The sequence below is a fragment of the Rhinopithecus bieti genome, unplaced genomic scaffold (assembly GCF_001698545.2).
Source record: "Rhinopithecus bieti isolate Rb0 unplaced genomic scaffold, ASM169854v2 scaffold_3527, whole genome shotgun sequence".
Classification (NCBI taxonomy): domain Eukaryota; kingdom Metazoa; phylum Chordata; class Mammalia; order Primates; family Cercopithecidae; genus Rhinopithecus; species Rhinopithecus bieti.
Window position 1 is genome coordinate 707,429 of NW_016804488.1, and position 18,090 is coordinate 725,518.

At 41.6% G+C, this 18,090-nt stretch overlaps 1 protein-coding gene across 1 annotated transcript in view; it reads left to right on the top strand.

Moving 5' to 3' along the window:
* Nucleotides 1-18,090, top strand: part of ABCA13 (ATP binding cassette subfamily A member 13) — a 503,546-nt gene that overhangs the window by 111,029 nt on the left and 374,427 nt on the right. The window contains 4 exon segments of the mRNA XM_017868548.1: nucleotides 1,591-1,709; nucleotides 8,968-9,131; nucleotides 10,507-10,586; nucleotides 11,634-11,755. Of these exon segments, the coding sequence (XP_017724037.1) occupies nucleotides 1,591-1,709; nucleotides 8,968-9,131; nucleotides 10,507-10,586; nucleotides 11,634-11,755 (485 nt within the window).

Genomic DNA, 18,090 nt, shown 5'->3' on the forward strand with positions numbered 1-18,090 from the left:
CTTCCTTCCTTCCTTCCTTCCTTCCTTCCTTCCTTCCTTCCTTCCTCTCTCTCTCTCTCTCTCTCTCTCTCTGTCTCTTAGACAGAGTCTTGCTCTGTCACCAGGCTGGAGTGCAGCGGTGCGACCTCGGCTCACTGCAACCTCTGCCTCCAGGTTCAAGCAATTCTCCTGACTCAGCCTCCTGAGTAGCTGGGATTACAGGCAGCTGTCACCACACCTGGCTAATTTTTGTATTTTTAGTAGAGATGGGGTTTCACCATATTGGCCAGGATGGTCTTGATCTCCTGACCTCATGATCCGCCCACCTCAGCCTCCCAAAGTGCTGGGATTACAGGTGTGAGCCACTACGCCTGACCCAGAACTGTTTTTCTAAAGGACTTTTGAGAAACAATTTATTATTAATAATTTAAGAGTCAGGATAACATTTTTTCTTTAATTAAAAAAAAAGATTTTCTTTCTTTTAAAAATGTATTTTATTTTCTGTCACAACCAAGCATCTAGGAAGTGCAAAGCCCTGCCACCCCACTGTCCTTATTGAATTGTTACTCCATCCTGTAGAATAGGAGGAGTAACAATGTGCTAGGTGCCACAATGACAGGAAGGCAGTGATAAGAAAAGTTGCTCGTGGTGGCAGATCTTGTGCAGATGGATTTACCGTGCAGTGGGCGACCACATAGGGAGGTGAGCACACAGGCATCTACACAGCAGGGAATGGAGAGGCTCTGCTCAGCCTGGGAAAGGTGGGTGTCTGGAGGCAGAGCTCTAAAAGATAGGTAGGTTCAGGAAGGGAGAAGTGGTGCCTTGTATCCGATGGCCTTGAGGAGACAGGAGGGAGACAGGGCATGAGTGCCGAGAGGTGGAGGCACCTGAGATTTTGGAAAGACTTTGGATGCAACGTGGAGCCTTTGCACAGATTCCTGTAGTGGGGGATCTCCTTTGAGGAAGAGCCCTATGGCTCAAAGCATAAGGCAGATTGGAAGGGTGAGGTGGGGGTGGGACTGTTAAGAGCATAGCAGTTTCCTGGGCGTGATCTATGGGTGCTGGACAGACGCACAGATGGAGAGACATTGGGAGGTCACCCTGAGCAGATGCGGAGGTTGGTTGGCTATGAGGACCAGGGGGAGGAGAGTCATGACTGGCTTCCAGGAAGTGACTTGTGAGGCATGGGGCATGGAGAAGACCACATATAGTGTGTAATTCATCCTTCAAACGGGGGCACTTTTGAGAATGACAAGCGGGCACCGTTCATAACGACGCAAGAATAAGTGAAAAGCAAGTCTGTCCTGGGCAAACTGGGGTGAATGAGTACCCCACTTGTAGGGGATACAGGGAAAGGAGCCACTTTGGGGACGTAGAGAAAATTAATATTTACAAAATCAATTAGGCCAAGAAAAACAAAATCTTTATTTTATTACCTTTGGAACTCAAAAGGCACAGCTTTACCCTCATCATCTGAATGTTCATCTTGATGATTTAAGGAATGTTTAGGAATTTGTATCACTTTGAATCTTTAAAAAGTGATTTTGTGAGAGTGGCTAGCTCAGGAGAGGACTGTCTATTATTTATTTCTCTGTGTGTTTCCTCTGGCAGAAAACCCTTCCTGGACCAAGGACATTTTGTGTGCTACTCTGAGTTGCAAGCAAAGTGGGATAAGGCATCTCATTTTATCTGCTATACAAGGAGTCACTTTGGCGCAGGACCATTTCCAGGTTTGTCATCTTTAATATTTCAGAGAATTTCATGTTCATGACTATTGGCCCTTGCAAGGCAGTCGAGTTATTCAAACCTTGCTGCTTGGCTCTTATAACTACAGCAACGGTGTCACACACAGTCTTTTTGCAAGTCGGGCTTGCAGAATGACTGCTCACCCTTCCTCCCTCTTGCCTCTCCCAGTGGTGTGCTGGGGTTGAGTGGCATTGATTTATGAGAGCTGATTGTTAAATTTTTGGGAATTTTGCAAGCTGATTATTAAACATTGATATCATCATAATAAATAAATTACATAAACTTATGATGAAATAAATCATGTTAGAAACATAAGAAATAATTACTCAAGATTCATCACTTCCTAATTATTTTAGTATGTTTTGCTGTTATCTATCTTCCCGAGATGATTTGCTTTCGTTGTATCCACATGATGGAAATACTATGCAGTCTTGTGCTAAGTGCAGTTTTTCCCATCTCTATGTTTAGTGACGTTATGGTGGCAGCTTGAACTGGGCCATGCGGGGGCATTTGCACCATGGAAATTGGCAAGTGCTCCAAATCAGATTTTTTTTTTTCTGGAGAGTTAGTTTTTAAATATTTACCAACCCAGCACTGGCTCTAACTAATTGAATACACCGGCTAGTACCAAAAATTGATGGCTGAATGGGAACCAGCATAGCAGTTTCCTTTTTATTAAATTGGACACATGCCCAATAGGCTCCCATGTAGGGTATCCAACTACAGCTAAGTCAGAGAATGTGACTTTTATTTGGGGCCCACTCCTTTGTCCTAGAATTAAAGACCCCTGGGCCCCTAGGCAGGCCTGATCTTCCCGACAAGCTTGGACAGTGGTGATGTCTTTCCAACAATGCAGCGAAGACCTGTCTTTCTTCTAGGTCTGGTTCTGAATGTTATTTCTTGCTTTTGTGATGCATATGTCTGTGAGCATGAGATTATCACAGAAAGCAGAGAAATAGATGATGCCGAGAGAGATGAGAGATAGCCATGCCAGACTCCCACAGCATAGCAAGGGTGTAGAATGCCATGTCTTGGTGAAGTGTCAGGAGGGAGTGAGAGCTGCTGGTCCCTAATCAATGTCTTGTGGCCTTTGGAGGAGTTGCGCATGTCAGCAGGAAGCCCTAAGCAATCCCTAGCAATGACTGATTCTACAACCCCATATTCACATTGATTTATTTAGAAGATCAAATTCTTATTTCCAGGTTGTGCAGATCTTTGTCAGATATTAAATGTGGATACAGAAAAAAAAAATCCTCAGAGACAATTTTTTTTTTTTTTTTTTTTGACATGGAGTCTTGTACTGTTGCCCGGGCTGGAGTGAAATGGTGTAATCTCAGCTCACTGCAACCTCTGCCTCCCTGATTCAAGCAATTCTCCTGCCTTAGCCTCCCCAGTAGCTGGGATTATAGGTGCCTGCCACCACACCAGGCTAATTTTTGTATTTTTAGTAGAGACAGGGTTTCACCATGTTGGCCAGGCTGGTCTCGAACTCCTGACCTCGTGATCTGCCCACCTTGGCCTCCCAAAGTGTTGGGATTACAGGCGTGAGCCACCATGCCTGGCCCCTCATATACAGACAATTTTTTAGTGGTGAGTGAAGGTTATAATAATAAAATAGTCAAGAGACTCCAGCTTTCAAAGCAACTGACCCAAAGACTGTATTTATAGTTCAAATTGTTATATGATTGTCAACAAGTCTGGCTGGTAACAGTTGAATTAGTTTTGCTGAAGAGCAGAAGTTCCTCTCTTTAATGACAAAAATAGTATGTTGCTTACCTCAGGATGCAAAGCTTTTAGGATGGGTCTGTGGGTCAAGGGCTTCAAGTATGTGAGACTTTTAGAAATATGAATCTTTTTCAGGCTGTGGGATATGAAGTGCCCAACAGAGGTGGGCCAAGAGCACAATGCCATTTGTTAGTTTTCAATATCTAAATAATTATTTTAAATATAGGTTTCTCAGTAGCAACATGGAATTCCCATTGGAAAAGTTTCAGCTGATCAAATCGATATGACAAAAGTTTTGGGGCTGTCAACTCCTTACCCTCTTCCACCCTTTGTTCCAAACAGTAAAAAGCAGCAGTAAAGAGATGAATGGGCAGCAGAAATTAAATTTCAGATATGACAGCAAGTGCCCACTGTATCTCCTGGGATAAGCTGAGTTGGAGAATGTGGCTGGAACTTCAGGTTGGGTGGGGGCTTCCTACTGCCTCTTTAGATATAGACCTTTGGGTCCACCTGTGCACATTTATGCCCTATTTCCTGATTCCAGGCCTGATCTAGCCAGAGAAGGAGAGTCTGATAGGTGTTGTCTTTTACACATGGTGGTTTTACCAGATCCCAAAAGTATAGCCTGATGAATGTCAATCTCAACCTTTGTCCTAGATGCTTCTCCTTACCTGGAGCCTGGTACACCTGTGCTGAAGAAACTTGGAATTTTTCTTCCAGTAGTCCTTGCTACTGGGGTAGAATGTGCACTTTTCTACTTTATAATCCCCTGTATGTCAAAATTATTATTTTGTTAAATTTAAGAATAACATCCATAGCAGGAACATTATAAATGCATTGAATGAAAATTAATTTGCATGCAGTTACAAATTAAGAACTAGAGGTTCTTTGCTATAAGGGAATACTCCATGGTAGAGCCCTCATACAATGGGTTTAATTCAATCTATGTTCTCAAGAGTGAGTTGGTCCCTAAAGGGATATTCACCTATGTCTATTGTTCTGACCTAGTTGTATCTGTGCATTGGTATGCTCAAAAAGGGATCTCTTTGGAGCAAGAACACCGAGGCTGTGAAATGCTTGGGTGAGAGAATTGGAGAAGGTTTAGAGAACTTCACGCTCAGAAAAAACAAAACAAAACAAAACAAAATGCAGAGTGTGAAAGTCCAAGGGCTTCTATGCATGTTATTAGAAATGTGCATGTAGCTTGGAGTCTTGAGGTTGGACCTAGACATCTCTCTGCCTTGCAGATGCTCTGCCTGAGTTTGCTGCCACCCTTTTCCTTTCTGCTTTGCTGTGGTTACATTCAGACAACAAATGGGGTCTGTGCACATTAGGGGCAGTGGGTGAGGGAGGGCCGGAGGAGGCTGTGTCTCCTGCGATAGAGCAGGCCGCGGAAACTTAAGTGAAGAAAGGAAAGAAGTCTGTATCCTTGAGCGCTGCCACACGATAGAAAATGGAGACTGGCTTGAGCTGACCGCTCCCTGTCAGACTCCTTCAAGTGTTACTCACACAATGCAGGGGTTCAGTTGCTTGGCAGGTATCAACTCAATGACCACAACCAAGGAGGATTTAGCAATGAGATTTAAGTAAGCAGAATACCAGGGATGGTTCCCAAAGTAGTGCCTCTGAGCTGGGGACTGGGTTAGGTTTTATCAACATCGTGTAATGAGGATCTGATTGACTGGATCCTGCCCTGGGTGATGCCAGAGCTCAATGCAATTGGATTCTGGATCCTGCCATGCAGTGTCCGTTTTTTAATTCAGTCCCCGCTCCTCAGTCCGAGCACTCCGGTTCCCGCTGTGGTTGCATACTGGTTCATCTGGGCATGCTCGGGTTATGTGACCTGAGGGACCATGGCAACTGAAAAAAAAACTCACAACTTCGTTACGTAAAAGTTGAACCAGATGGGCCGGGTGCGGCTAACATAGACAGCAGACACCACTCCACCTGCCCAGCCCCTCAACCTCCATATGCGGAGTCTCACTCCTCTCCTCCCTATCTGAGCCAGGCATTGACACAGACTCCGCCTCGCCCAGCTCCACATCACTCAGCTCCCAGGACTTTCCCTGGGCTCCTCTTGCATCCTTCACCAGCTGTCTCCAATTCCACGCCTGGCTCCTCTATGTGGCAGAAGGACCCAGGCTGTGTCCAGACCCTTTCTTTTCTCAGTCTATGCTCACATGCTAGCTAATCTTATCCAGATTCATTTGCAACCTAAAAACCCCAATTACTTCCTGACAACTTCCAAATTTCCTTCTCCAGCCAATACCTCCCCTGACCTTCACGCTCCTGTGTTCAGTTACATTCCCTTTCAGATGTCAAACAGGCCCCTCAACTCTACTCATGTGAAAAAAAAAACAAAAAAAAACCTCTTCATCTTTCCATGTAATTTTTCCTTCCCCTGGTATTTTTTCCCTCAGATGCCAGGGACAACAACGCTGGCATACTTGTTTAGTCTTTCTTTCTTTCTTTTTTTTTTCAGTTAGAAAACTCTCCCTTCTACCTTCCAAATGTTTCCATGATCTGGCCATGTTCCACCACCTCCACCAGCACCTTTCTGATCCGAACCAGCTCTCCCTTCCTCCTCCCCTTGCCTCCATCCCTAATGCAGTAGCCAGAGTGATCCTTCCAAAACATCATCAGACGGTGTTACTCCTTTGCTGAGAGTGCCCAGTGTCTTCCAGTCTTATTTGGAATTAAATGTCTGATTTCTAAGGGAGGCCACTGCTAGGTCCTGCTGTCTGGGTGGCACATCCCTCCCTCTGCCCTCCCAGGCACTCTCTTCTCCACTTTGCTGGCTCCTTTGCACCCAGCTCAGAGCCTTTGCATCTGCTGCTTCCTCACCTGCAGTGTGCTTTCCTAAAGATGCTAAGAAGTCCTTCGTCTTGCACCTCCAGCACTGCCCCAACCCCCACCTTATTTTCCTCCAGGTCACCTGTGACATCCTGACCAGTTTGCCCCTGTGGCTGTCTGTGGGTAGTGTTCCTGCACTGGAGTGTGAACCTCATGGAGGTAGGAGTTTTGTCTCCTGTGTTCACAACTCTCAGTCCAGCACCTATCTTGGGCCTGGCACTTGGCAGGTGCTCCATAAGTATTTGTTGAATGAATGAATGAATAGTCCTATAAGATTTCTGTTCAAGTTCCACTCCCAAATCACTTGGGAAAAAAAGAAACTTATAAAATGAATGACAATAATAGATGAATTGGAGTCAAGAAGTCGCATGCTTTGCAATAATCTATTGGCTGGTTTAGTTCCCCCCACAGTGAGATTTTGAGGTTTGGTTGAGGTGGTGGTGACAGTGGCATGAGTGCGCTGATCATGGATTAATGTTCATCAGTTCCTGAGAAGTCTTCACTCCGCTACTAAATCTACCTCAGCTGTGCTGGGGGCTCCATCTTGGGGCGGCCTCCAGAGCTCAGCTCCCAACGTTGACTTTTCAGCAGTGTTCACATTTCCTTGGAACATATATTTGTTAGCTCCCTTTGGTCCGTTGAATGGTTCATGATTTTTCTTTGCAAGAGAAACTGACAGTGGTTTTGAAAAAAATTTTAAAGTTTTATTTCGACAGAAATATTATCTAAGTGTTGACCTACATATGATACCTTCCCATAATTGGTGCAACATGGAACTAGGCTTCCAATATCAGTAAGAATATAGTGATATAAATAAAATGTGATGAAGCAAATAAATTCTGATGATGTAAAATAAAGTATTTATAGTAGAATAGCTGTGTCTAGGGAAAGTGTATAGATTCATGTGTATGTTTATAGACATAGACGTTATATGTTTGTGGTATTTTTCAGGTTGTTTTAAATTTTAAATTACCTATATTTGTCATTTAATTCCACATATGGTAAGTGTTTTGCATGTTGTCAATTAGTAGGTATTATTCTAAAGGTTTTCTTTTTTGGCAAAATGATTGGTCTTTTAAAAAACTGATTGTTTCCAGGAAGATACTGATAAGATGTCCATGAAATCTTAGAGGTGGGGGCTGGAGATACGGAGGGTGGGGACCTACTTCTAGAGTCTTTCCAGATGTTCCTCAGAGTCTCAGGAGCCTCTCTACCTGCAGCGGGCAGAACAGGAGCCTCCCAGACTGCACTGCTGACCTTCAGAGCAGGGCAAATCCAGGTTTTATCCACCTCACATATGAATAGCCACATATGATTTCTTTCTAATCATTGTGTTTGTGGCTGTGAATTTTGAAAAGCCTAAATTTTCTTTAAAATTTTTTTATTTTCATATTTATTTTTAGTAGTATATATTTAAAACGTACAACACAATGTTTAGATAAACACACAGAGTGACATGATTACTACAAACAAATGAGCATATCTGTCATCTCAGAGTTATCTTTGTGTGTCGTGCGTGTGTGTTAAGAGCACCTAAAATCTACTTTCTTAGCAGGCTTCAGTATGTAATACAATATTAGCAACTGTAATTCTCATGCTGTATATTACTTCTCTAGATGTGCCCATTCTACATAACTGCAACTTTATACCCTTTGACCAACATCTTCATTCCTCCCACGTTCGTTCCTGGTAACCATGACTCTATGCTTTGTTTCTATGGGTTTGACTTTTAAAAAGTTTGACTTTACATGTAAATGAGATTGTGTAGTAGTTTTCTTTTTGTGGCTGACTTATGTCACTTAGCACATCTTCTGGGTTCATGCGTGTTGCTGCCAATGGCATAATTTCCTTCTTTTTATGGCTGAATAATATTTTATTGTATGTAATGTCACATTTTCTCTATTCATTCATCTCTTTAGAAACATTTTGGCTGATTCTATATCTTGGCTTTTGTGAATAATGTAAATATCTCTTTGGGATGTAATTTCATTTCCTTTGGCTTTATACCCAGAAGTGGGATTTCTGGATCATATGGTAGTTCTATTTTTAATATTTTGAGAAATCTTCATACTGTTTTCCATAATGGCTGTAGCAGTTTACATTTCCACCAACAGGGCACAAGGTTTCCCTTTCCTGCACACCTTCACCAACTCGTTATTTCTTGTCTTTTTGGTAACAGCCATCCTAACAGGTATGAGGTAATAGCTCACTGTGGTTGATTTGCATTTTCCTGATGATGAGTGAAGTTGAGCACCTTTTATTTCACCTGTTTGCCATCTTTATGTCTTCTTTGGATAACGTCTGTTCAGCTTCTTTGGCCTTTTTAAAAATTGATTTATTTGTTTTTCTGCTATTGAATTGTGTGTGTTCCTAAGAACAGAGCTTCGGGAAGTTAAGAGCCAGGCCATTTGGTGGAGAATTGCGTGTTCTCTGCTATATGTTCAAGAACATGCTGTCTTGCCTGGCTGGCTAGCAGCAGAGCCGTGAGTAAAATTTGGGCTTCTGTATTTCCACAGCCAAGGGCTCTTTCTCCTACTGTGGAATGCACAGAAGCAACTGACATGATTGCTTGTTCTCTGTGTTTCCTGAGACTAATAAGAATAAACTAAAATCTTACAAATAAGTATGTGTGTTTCTAACCTATATCATTGCTATGTTTTCTAGGAAATTGAAAAGATATGGTCCTTGCCCAATCAGCTAAACTGTGAAAGTCTTGGCAAGAATCTTTCTAGCACCTTGGAAAGCTTCAAGAGCAGCTTGGAAAATGCCACTGACCAGGACTGCACATGCCAGCCGAGGCTGGAGACGGTGCAGCAGCACTTGCACATGTACGCTCTGATATTCTTTCATGCCCTCCCCAGTACTTCCATTCGTAGAGAGGATGTCTAGCACTTTTAAAATGTGAATTTCAGACAGTAGTCTGTACAACATACTCTTAATGTACATATTAATACGTATTCTCCAAACATCAAAGTTTTCCATGACAATTTTTGAGTGGTAAAATATAACAGCAGCATTAATCAGAAGGCTAACTTTATTGGCGACCAAGATATTAGATAAAAGAATGTAATCCACAACGCTTGGTGGCAAATGCCTGTAATCCCATCTAATGGGAGGCTGATGTGAGAGAATCGCTTGAGGCTACAAATTTGAGACCAACCTGGGCAACATAGCAAGACCTTGTCTCTAAAAAGTAAAAGCAACAATAACAAAAAAATGAGCAGGATTTGGTGCAGTGCATTTTTGATCCCAACCACATAGGAGGCTGAGGCAGGAGGGTTACTTGACCCCAGGAGTTTGAGGCTGCAGTGAGCAGTGATTGTGCTACTGCACTCCAGCTTGGCTGACAGATAAAAGGCCTGTCTCATAAATAAATAAATAATTTCTGTATGAGCAGGCAAATATTTTTCTTTTCTTTTCTTTTTTTCTTTTTTCTTTTTTTTTTTTTGAGACAGAGTCTTGCTCTGTCACCCAGGCTGGAGTGCAGTGGCACTATCTGGGCTTACTGCAAGTTCTGCCTCCTGGGTTCACGCCATTCTCCCTCCTCAGCCTCCTGAATGGCTGGGACTACAGGCCCTACCACCCTGCCCGGCTAATTTTGTTTTTGTATTTTTAGTAGAGATGGGGTTTCACCGTGTTAACCAGGATGGTCTCGATCTCCTGACCTCGTGATCTGCCCGCTTTGGCCTCCCAAAGTGCTGGGATTGCAGGCGTGAGCCACTGCGCCCGGTGGCAAATATTTTTCAAATTACCTTCATCTTTGATCAATTTTGCATAGTGTTCTGAAAGTGTAAAGCACCAGAAGGGGAAATAAGGAACTTTGAATTCTGCAAATAACTTTTTCATGGAAAGAATTATGTTCATCTGACCCTGGCTATCCTAATTTCTCATACGTTCCATGATCTATCCTATCTATTCTTTTCACAGTTGCAAAAAGCCATTTATTATGCATCCTTATTCCCCTGGTTCATCTCGCTTGGCAGGAGCTCTGAGAAAGAAATACTGGAGTGTGGGTAGTATTAATGGATATTCACATACAGATGGTGTCGGGAGACATGTGCGTCTAATTGTTGGAGGAATTTTATGGAAATGTGATCTTGTTATCCAGCCCATCTCCTGGGAGCTGAGGCAGTATTATTCATTCCAACATTGTTTCTGATGTTTTATCTTGCCTAATTTAGCTTTAATTTTCTGCCATTTTAGGTTGGCCAAAAGCCTCGAGGAAACTTGGTCATCAGGGAATCCCATCATGACTTTTCTCAGCAATTTCACAGTAACTGAGGGTAAGTATGTGGTTTTCCAAGTTTGCTTGATTAAAAATTAAATTTAGTTTCTCATGCAAATATATTATTAAAATAAAACATACAACAGAAAATTTGTGCTATATGTGATACATAATCATTTAGAACTTGGCTGGTCTGATGTATTTGGCATTTATAAAGAAAGTGCTGAAATCCTAGGGTACCACACTGAAGCAGAGGAACAAAGAGAAGCTTCTGTGGTCTGGATTTTGCTCTGGCCTTGCCCCCTTGGACAAGCAATTGATGCCTGTGTGTCTCTGTTTCCTTGGCTGTTCACTCTATCAACTCATGAAGTTTCTTGTAGCATCAATATGCCATGTCTGAAGAATTCTGGCAAATACTTAAATGACCCCTCTCGTTAAAAAGTGAGATGAGTAGATGCACGTATACAAGTGAGTTTCCTATAGCACTTGGTCACTGCTCCCTAAGAAGAAGCTCTTTCTTTTTTTTTTTTATTTTTTAGTCTCACTCTGTCACTCAGGCTGGAGTGCAGTGGCACGATCTCAGCTCACTGCAACCTCCGCCTCCTGGGTTCAAGCTATTCTCCTGCCTCAGCCTCCTGAGTAATTGGGATTACAGGCATGTGCCACCATGCCCAGCTTTTTTTTTTTTTTTTTTTTGTATTTTTAGTAGAGACAGGGTTTCAACACTTTGGTCAGGTTGGTCTCAAACTCCTGACCTTGTGATCTGCCCACCTCGGCCTCCCAAAGTGCTGGGATTACAGGTGTGAGCCACCGCACCCGGCCAGAAGAAGTTCTTTCTAAAGTAAATGTTCTTGAAACATTCAGGCCTTAGAGAGAGTAGACCAGTAACCAGAAAATACCACAGAACCTGGCATTTTGGTTTATTGTCATACAAATTATTTAAGTTATTTCTGGGGGAGTAAGGTATGACTTTATTTAGTGATTTATGGGTTGAATGGCATGAAAGAAACTATCCTAGCCAGGTTGTAATATCAAATTTTGTTTTTGCAGTCAATAATGACCTAAACCTTTATTACACAAATTTCTTATTTTCCTTACTTTGCAGATGTGAAAATAAAAGATTTGATGAAGAATATCACCAAGTTGACTGAGGAGCTTCGCTCTTCCATTCACATCTCAAATGAGACTGTCCATAGCATTCTAGAAGCAAATATTTCCCACTCCAAGGTGTGGTGCTGCTTCTTGTCTGTCTGTTTTGCTCATGGGAGGAGCCTTAGCCTGAAGTTACTGGCACTGCGTTGTCCTTTCTTCCTTCTTCCCTTCCTCTCCTTTGGCTAGTGGAGTGGGTTGCTGCACGAATGATATAATTGGAGGCAGAAAGGAGACAAAAGAACAAGCAAGGAACCAAAGGGTGTCATTGTCCCATGCCAAAATCTTAGGGTTTTTAATTCCATAATATTTTCTTTATTTGAAGTTAGAACAAAGTTGGTGATTATTTATTCAGTTGATTCCTAGCCCTGATGCAAGACACCTGGGAAGAGTCTCTGCTTGGTTCAGCAGGTGTTGCAAAATTCTTAAAATACCCAAAACCAAAAAGAGCTAAAAATATCTAAGAATCGACTACGACTTCCTCTGAGTGGAGAGTGACTGGGCGCAGTCTGACTGTGTGCTACCATAGTGAATCACTGTGAAAGCAAATGGGTAATGGCAGGCAGTGTCATCTCCAAGCTGAAAAATGTGATAAAACAATCAAAGAGCTATTGCAACAAACCAAGGAATAAGTAACATATGGGCCACATGGCGTATGGTTTATCTGTGGAAAAGGGGAACGGGGACATTTCATGTTGTCCACAGCAGATATCACCTGGATCCTTAGCAGGAGATTTTCTGAGACAGCTTTCAGCACTTCTAGTTGGGGTTTTACCTTCCTGTACAGAGAACCTTCCAGAAGTGGTAACCGTGGAGCTGACTCATAAGTGAACATTGCAATTGACCATCAACTGGGCCCCAACACACATTTAATTTCATGTCAATTCTGGTTAATTGGGGCTTATTGCAAGCTTGACGGGTAGACTAATGAAGAATTAATCTAAATTAAAAAGAGATTAGAAGCTGGGAAACCAAAATTCAAATGACAGTGTCACCAAGTTACTTATAATAAGGCACTTAGTACTTATCTTCAAGGAAAAAACGTCAAATTCAGCTTAGTAAACATGCAAGAGCCAAGGAAAGCAAGGGACAGTGCTGAAATTGTCTCTTGCGTACCTCACATGATGCCTTACAGAGAAACAATGAAGATTTTTGGTTTAAAATCTTTAGTTATTGAAACGAGTAACTGGGGAAAGAAGCAGTGGCTGGAGTAATTGGAGTAGCTACCTGGGAATGTTTTAAGTCAGATTAGCTAACTTTTGGGGTCCCTTTCAAATTCAGTTTTATGATACTTTTTGGGTTTGGGCTCAACTATTTTTGATGACCACTGCCTGATGAAACAAGTGGCCACTGGGTGTCACTGCTGTTCTATTATGGGAGGGCTGTGCACAGAGAAGGCGCCTGTGATAATGTGGTATTGTCTTGTGTAGATGGTTTTGCAGTGCTTTTCTTGCACTCTGTGTATCTTTCTCTACCTCTTTGTCAGTATGAATCATTAAGACCTCCTAAACAGCTGGACAGTTAAGTAATTGGGAGGAGTATTTAAAAAGCTGCATTCTTGCATTTCAAATAAGTAATGAGATTATTTGCTTTGATGGTTAAGTATATCCATAAATTCACATGTATCTACAGATCCTAGGCAAGGAATTCATGTTAGGTTAGGAGGTGATACTTTGGATATTTGTTTTTTCTAGATTGTCAGGTTTTCAGTAGCACCATATTATTTCGAGTATCCTTTTCTTGTCTTTCTTCCTGGGCTTCTCTACCATAGCTTTAGTCAGTTTGCAAATAATCACATCAGATTCTTAGTCCAGGTTGTTGGTGGCCTGCAGGGAATACTTTGCTGTGGTGTTAAAGCCCTGGCAAAATTGCAGAAATATTCATTCATTCATTTCTTCCTTTATTCACTTAGGATGTTTCTGCATGACAGGAATGGTCCCAAAAATTTGGGCTCAAAGTCCGTGCTCCAAGGAAGCCAATGATCTATGGGGGGATGACACAGTAAATATGCAAACAAATGAAGATTGGTGTTAAGAGACCAGAAAGTTCTATGATGCAAATAGAACACAACAATGAGGACAGGTGGTCCCTGGAAGCCTCCCTGAATCAGTGAAGATGGATGTCAGACTGGAATGATGATGAGCATATAATGTGTTATGTGAGAGTCACAGAGCTGGGGACATTCCTATCAAAAGACCAGAGGCAGGAGTGAGCAGAAGAAGGGAAAGGCAGCAGATGAATGGATATAATCTCATTTTTCTTTCCTGCCCTCTTCCCTGGCTGCAGAGAACCTGCCATGGGCACCCACCTATGGGAATTTCCTTTTTCTTGCAGAGCTCCATTCTCTTATATCAGCATCACCCAATTAAAACCACAAATCACAGAGGCTTGCTGGACACTGGAGCCCATCTAGCCCAGCCTTCTGTCCTGGGCTTGGATCCTGTCCATCTGCCCTGTGAAGCACCCAACCACTTCATGCTGTGTTCCCATGTGTTAGGCACACATTCGAATCAACAATGACTTCCTTCCTTGTGTTGGGCCAAATTTTTATTATTTTAAAATTAACAATGAGGTCAAAGTGTTAGGACCCAAATAGATTGAGACAGCAATCAAGTCGGCCTTCTGCCCCTTTATTTTCTGTGCTAAACAATTGGGCAGCGTTCAGAGGACTTTTACTTGGAAGAGGAATACTTTTTCACAATCCTCAGTGGATTTGTTCTGCCCGCCCCACAAATCTTAAGGAGGAAGGGAGAGGGCTTCCCCTGAAAGTTCCGATCTCTTCTGGGAGGCTTCTTCAAATGGAATGGTATTCTGAATTTTTTTTTCTGTTTCTTTTGAGCAGAAATGATTGAGTTTAGTGAATCTGGTCAAATTTCCTTTTCTCACTTGGGGCTGGTCCTGGGGGCTGGTTCTGTTGGTTGCGTCATTAACAGAGCTGCTGGGCACAATTTATGGGGAGGGAGAGATTCCTCTTAGGAGTTTGGAAACATTACACATTGCCTTTGTTTTAATACATGAAGTTTGTTTCCTGAAAAGCTTCAACAGATAGTTCTTGGTGAAACTCATTTCAGAGCAGACACTGGTCAAAATCTGCTTATTGCTTTTTTTTTTTTTTTTTCTCCTTTCTCTGAAGACAAAAAGTAATTAATGTGTGACTAGAGTTATGGGTTTCTGGGATAATGAGAAGTTTGCCCTGAAGTTTCCTGGAAGACACCATCTGTTGTGTGCAGCGTTTCATTCTAGAGAGAGTCCTTCCTATGCCCTAGACCGCTTGTCTGGCTCTGTCACCACATCATGACATTTGGGTTTATGGTCCTTGTAATCCAGGGTTCCCAGAATGAAGTGCACACACCCATCCACCACCATCTCGTTCTCTGGTACTCTCAGAGTAGGGCTTTTCTCTTCTTTGATTTGTTGTTCTACCAGAGTATTCTCAGTAAATATGGTAGGTTCTCATTAAACATTCACTAAAATGAAGTGAAATTCTAGCTACTCTCCTTCCATTAACTCAGCTAGCGTTTCTTAGGTTTATGAAAGCCACATTACCTTATTTGCTCATTAAGAATTCTGAGAAATGAATATTGTGCTAAGGGCATTTGTGTCTCATTTAACTCCCTCTGAGCAGGGCATTTCTCTTCTTTCACAGATGAATGTGGTGCTGTGGAAGTCACAGCTGGGAGAGGGCCTGAAATCAAACCCAGGTCTTTGAACTCAAACTGTGGTATTCTTCCATCACATGATGTTATTGTTTCAATTTATTATAAATTAATAGTTCTAAGAAAATTACTGCTTGCCGACGGGTTTCCTCTTCTCCTACTTGCACTTATGTAAATATTTTTAAAACTTAATTCCCCAGTTGGCATTGATCTCTGCAAAAATGCTTCTAGCTAGTTTTGGCAAAATATTTTTTCCTTTTTATTTTTAAAAAGCAAACTTTTATCTTAGGCTTAGGGGTGCATGTGCAGGTTTGTTATACAGGTAAACTCGTGTCAGGGGGTTTGTAGCACAGATTATTTCATCACCCAGGTATTAAGCCTAGTATCCAATAATTATTTTTTCTGATACTCTCCCTCCTTCCAACCTCCATCCTCAAGTAGGCCCCAGTGTACTTTGTTCCCCTCTTTGTATCCATGTGTTCTCATTATTTAGCTCCATCTTATAAGTGAGAATCTGCGGTATTTGATTTTCTGTTCCTGTATTAGTTTGCCGAGGATAATGGCCTCCAGCTCCATCCATGTCCCTCCAAAGGACATGACCTTGTTCTTTTTATGGCCGCATAGTATTCCATGGTGTATATGTACCACATTTTCTTTATCCAGTTTGCCCTTGATGGACATTTAGGTTGGTTTCATGTCTTTGCTATTGTGAATAGTGTTGCAATGAACATACATGTGCAGGTATCTTTATGGTAGAGTGATTTATATTCCTTTGGGTATACACCCAATAATGGATCAAATGGTAATTCTCTTTTTAGTTCTTTGAGGAATCGCCTCACTGGTTTCCACAATGGTTGAACTAATTTACATTCTCACCAGGAGTGTATAAATATTCCCTTTTCTCTGCAACCTCGCCAGAATCGGTTACTTTTTTGACTTTTTATAATAATCATTCTAATTGATGTGAGATGGTATCTTACTGTGGTTTTGATTTGCATGTCTCTAATGATCAGTATTATTGAGATTTTTTTCATATGCTTGTTGGCTGCATGTATGTTTTCTTCTGAAAAGTATCTGTTCATGTCCTTTGCCCACTTTTTAATGAGGCTTTTCTTCTTGTAAAATTTTTTAAGTTCTTTATAGATACTCAGTATTAGACCTTTGTCAGATGCATAGTTTGCAAAACCTCCCATTCTGTAGATTGTCTGTTTACTCTATTGATAGTTTCTTTTGCTGTGCATAAGCTCTTTAGTTTAATTAGGTCCCATTTTTCAATTTTTGCTTTTCTTGAGATCGCTTCTGGCATCTTCATCATGAAATCTTCGCCCATTCCTATGTCCAGAATAGTATTACCTAGGTTGTCTTCCAGAGTTTTTATAGTTTTGGGTTTTACATTTAAACCTTTAACCCATCTTGAGTTGATTTTTGTATAGCATAAGGAAGGAGTCCAATTTCAATCTTCTGCACATGGCTGGCCAGTCATCTCAGCACCATTTATTGAAGAAGGAATCCTTTCTCCATTGCTTGTTTTTGTCAGGTTTGTCAAAGATCAGATAGTTACAGTTGTACAGCCTTATTTCTGGACTCTTTATTTTCTGTTAGTTGCATTGGTCTATGTGTCTGTTTTTTCTTTTCTTTTTTTTTTTTGTTTGTTTTACCAATACCATGCTGTTTTAGTTAATTGGATATTCTTTCAAGGTGTTTTTTAATATCAAATTCTGATACTTTAATTTGCAAAGTATCATTTTTTCTCTCAACTTCATCAGTCACCAAAAGATGAGAGTATTTTTTATATTTTCATCCAAGTTGTTAGTGCAGAAAGATTACCATGGTGTAGGAAGGTATCACCTAACACCTATTTATTTGTTTGGGCTCTTAAATCAGTTGCAACAGGTCTGTCTGGGGTGTCTTGGTAAGTTATTAGCCTAATAGTTTCATCGTTAAAGGAAAATGGCTTTATATTGACATGGCTCGTTGATCATGACTGTATCAACATGGTTTCCAGTAATTTTCTTTTTCTTCAAGGGCTTACACATAATCTTTTTGATAATCCATGATCAGAATTCTTCCAGAATTGATGTTATCATCTATTAGAAATTTCTAAAGTCTACTTTACAAAATAAAACCTGGATAGTTTTATTTCCATCATGACTTCTTAAAACTGTAGATAGTAGAAATGTCACTCTTTCTGAAGGCATGAAGAGGAAACAGGGAGAGAGGGAACTGGAAATGGAGACAGTTCTGGTGGAGAGGGTGGCCGGACAGCAGCCGTGGCCTCACTGAAGAACTACAGCCAGGCTGAATGGTAGTTCCGCTTTAAGTTCTTTGAGAAATCCCCACACTGCTTTCCACAGTGGCTGAACAAATTTACATTCCCACCAACAGTGTATAAATGTTTCCTTTTTCTACAATCTCACAAACATCTTTTATTTTTTGACTTTTTAATAATAGCCTTTCTGACTGGTGTGAGATAGGATCTCCTTGTGGTTTTGACTTGCATTTCTCTAATGATCAGCGATGGAACAATAGACATGGGGGACTACTAGAGGGGCACTACTAGATGGGGAAGATGGGAGGGGGAAAACGGGTTAAAAAACCACCTATTGGGCCGGGCGCGGTGGCTCAAGCCTGTAATCCCAGCACTTTGGGAGGCCGAGATGGGCGGATCACGAGGTCAGGAGATCCAGACCATCCTGGCTAACACGGTGAAACCCCGTCTCTACTAAAAATACAAAAAAAAACTAGCCGGGCGAGGTG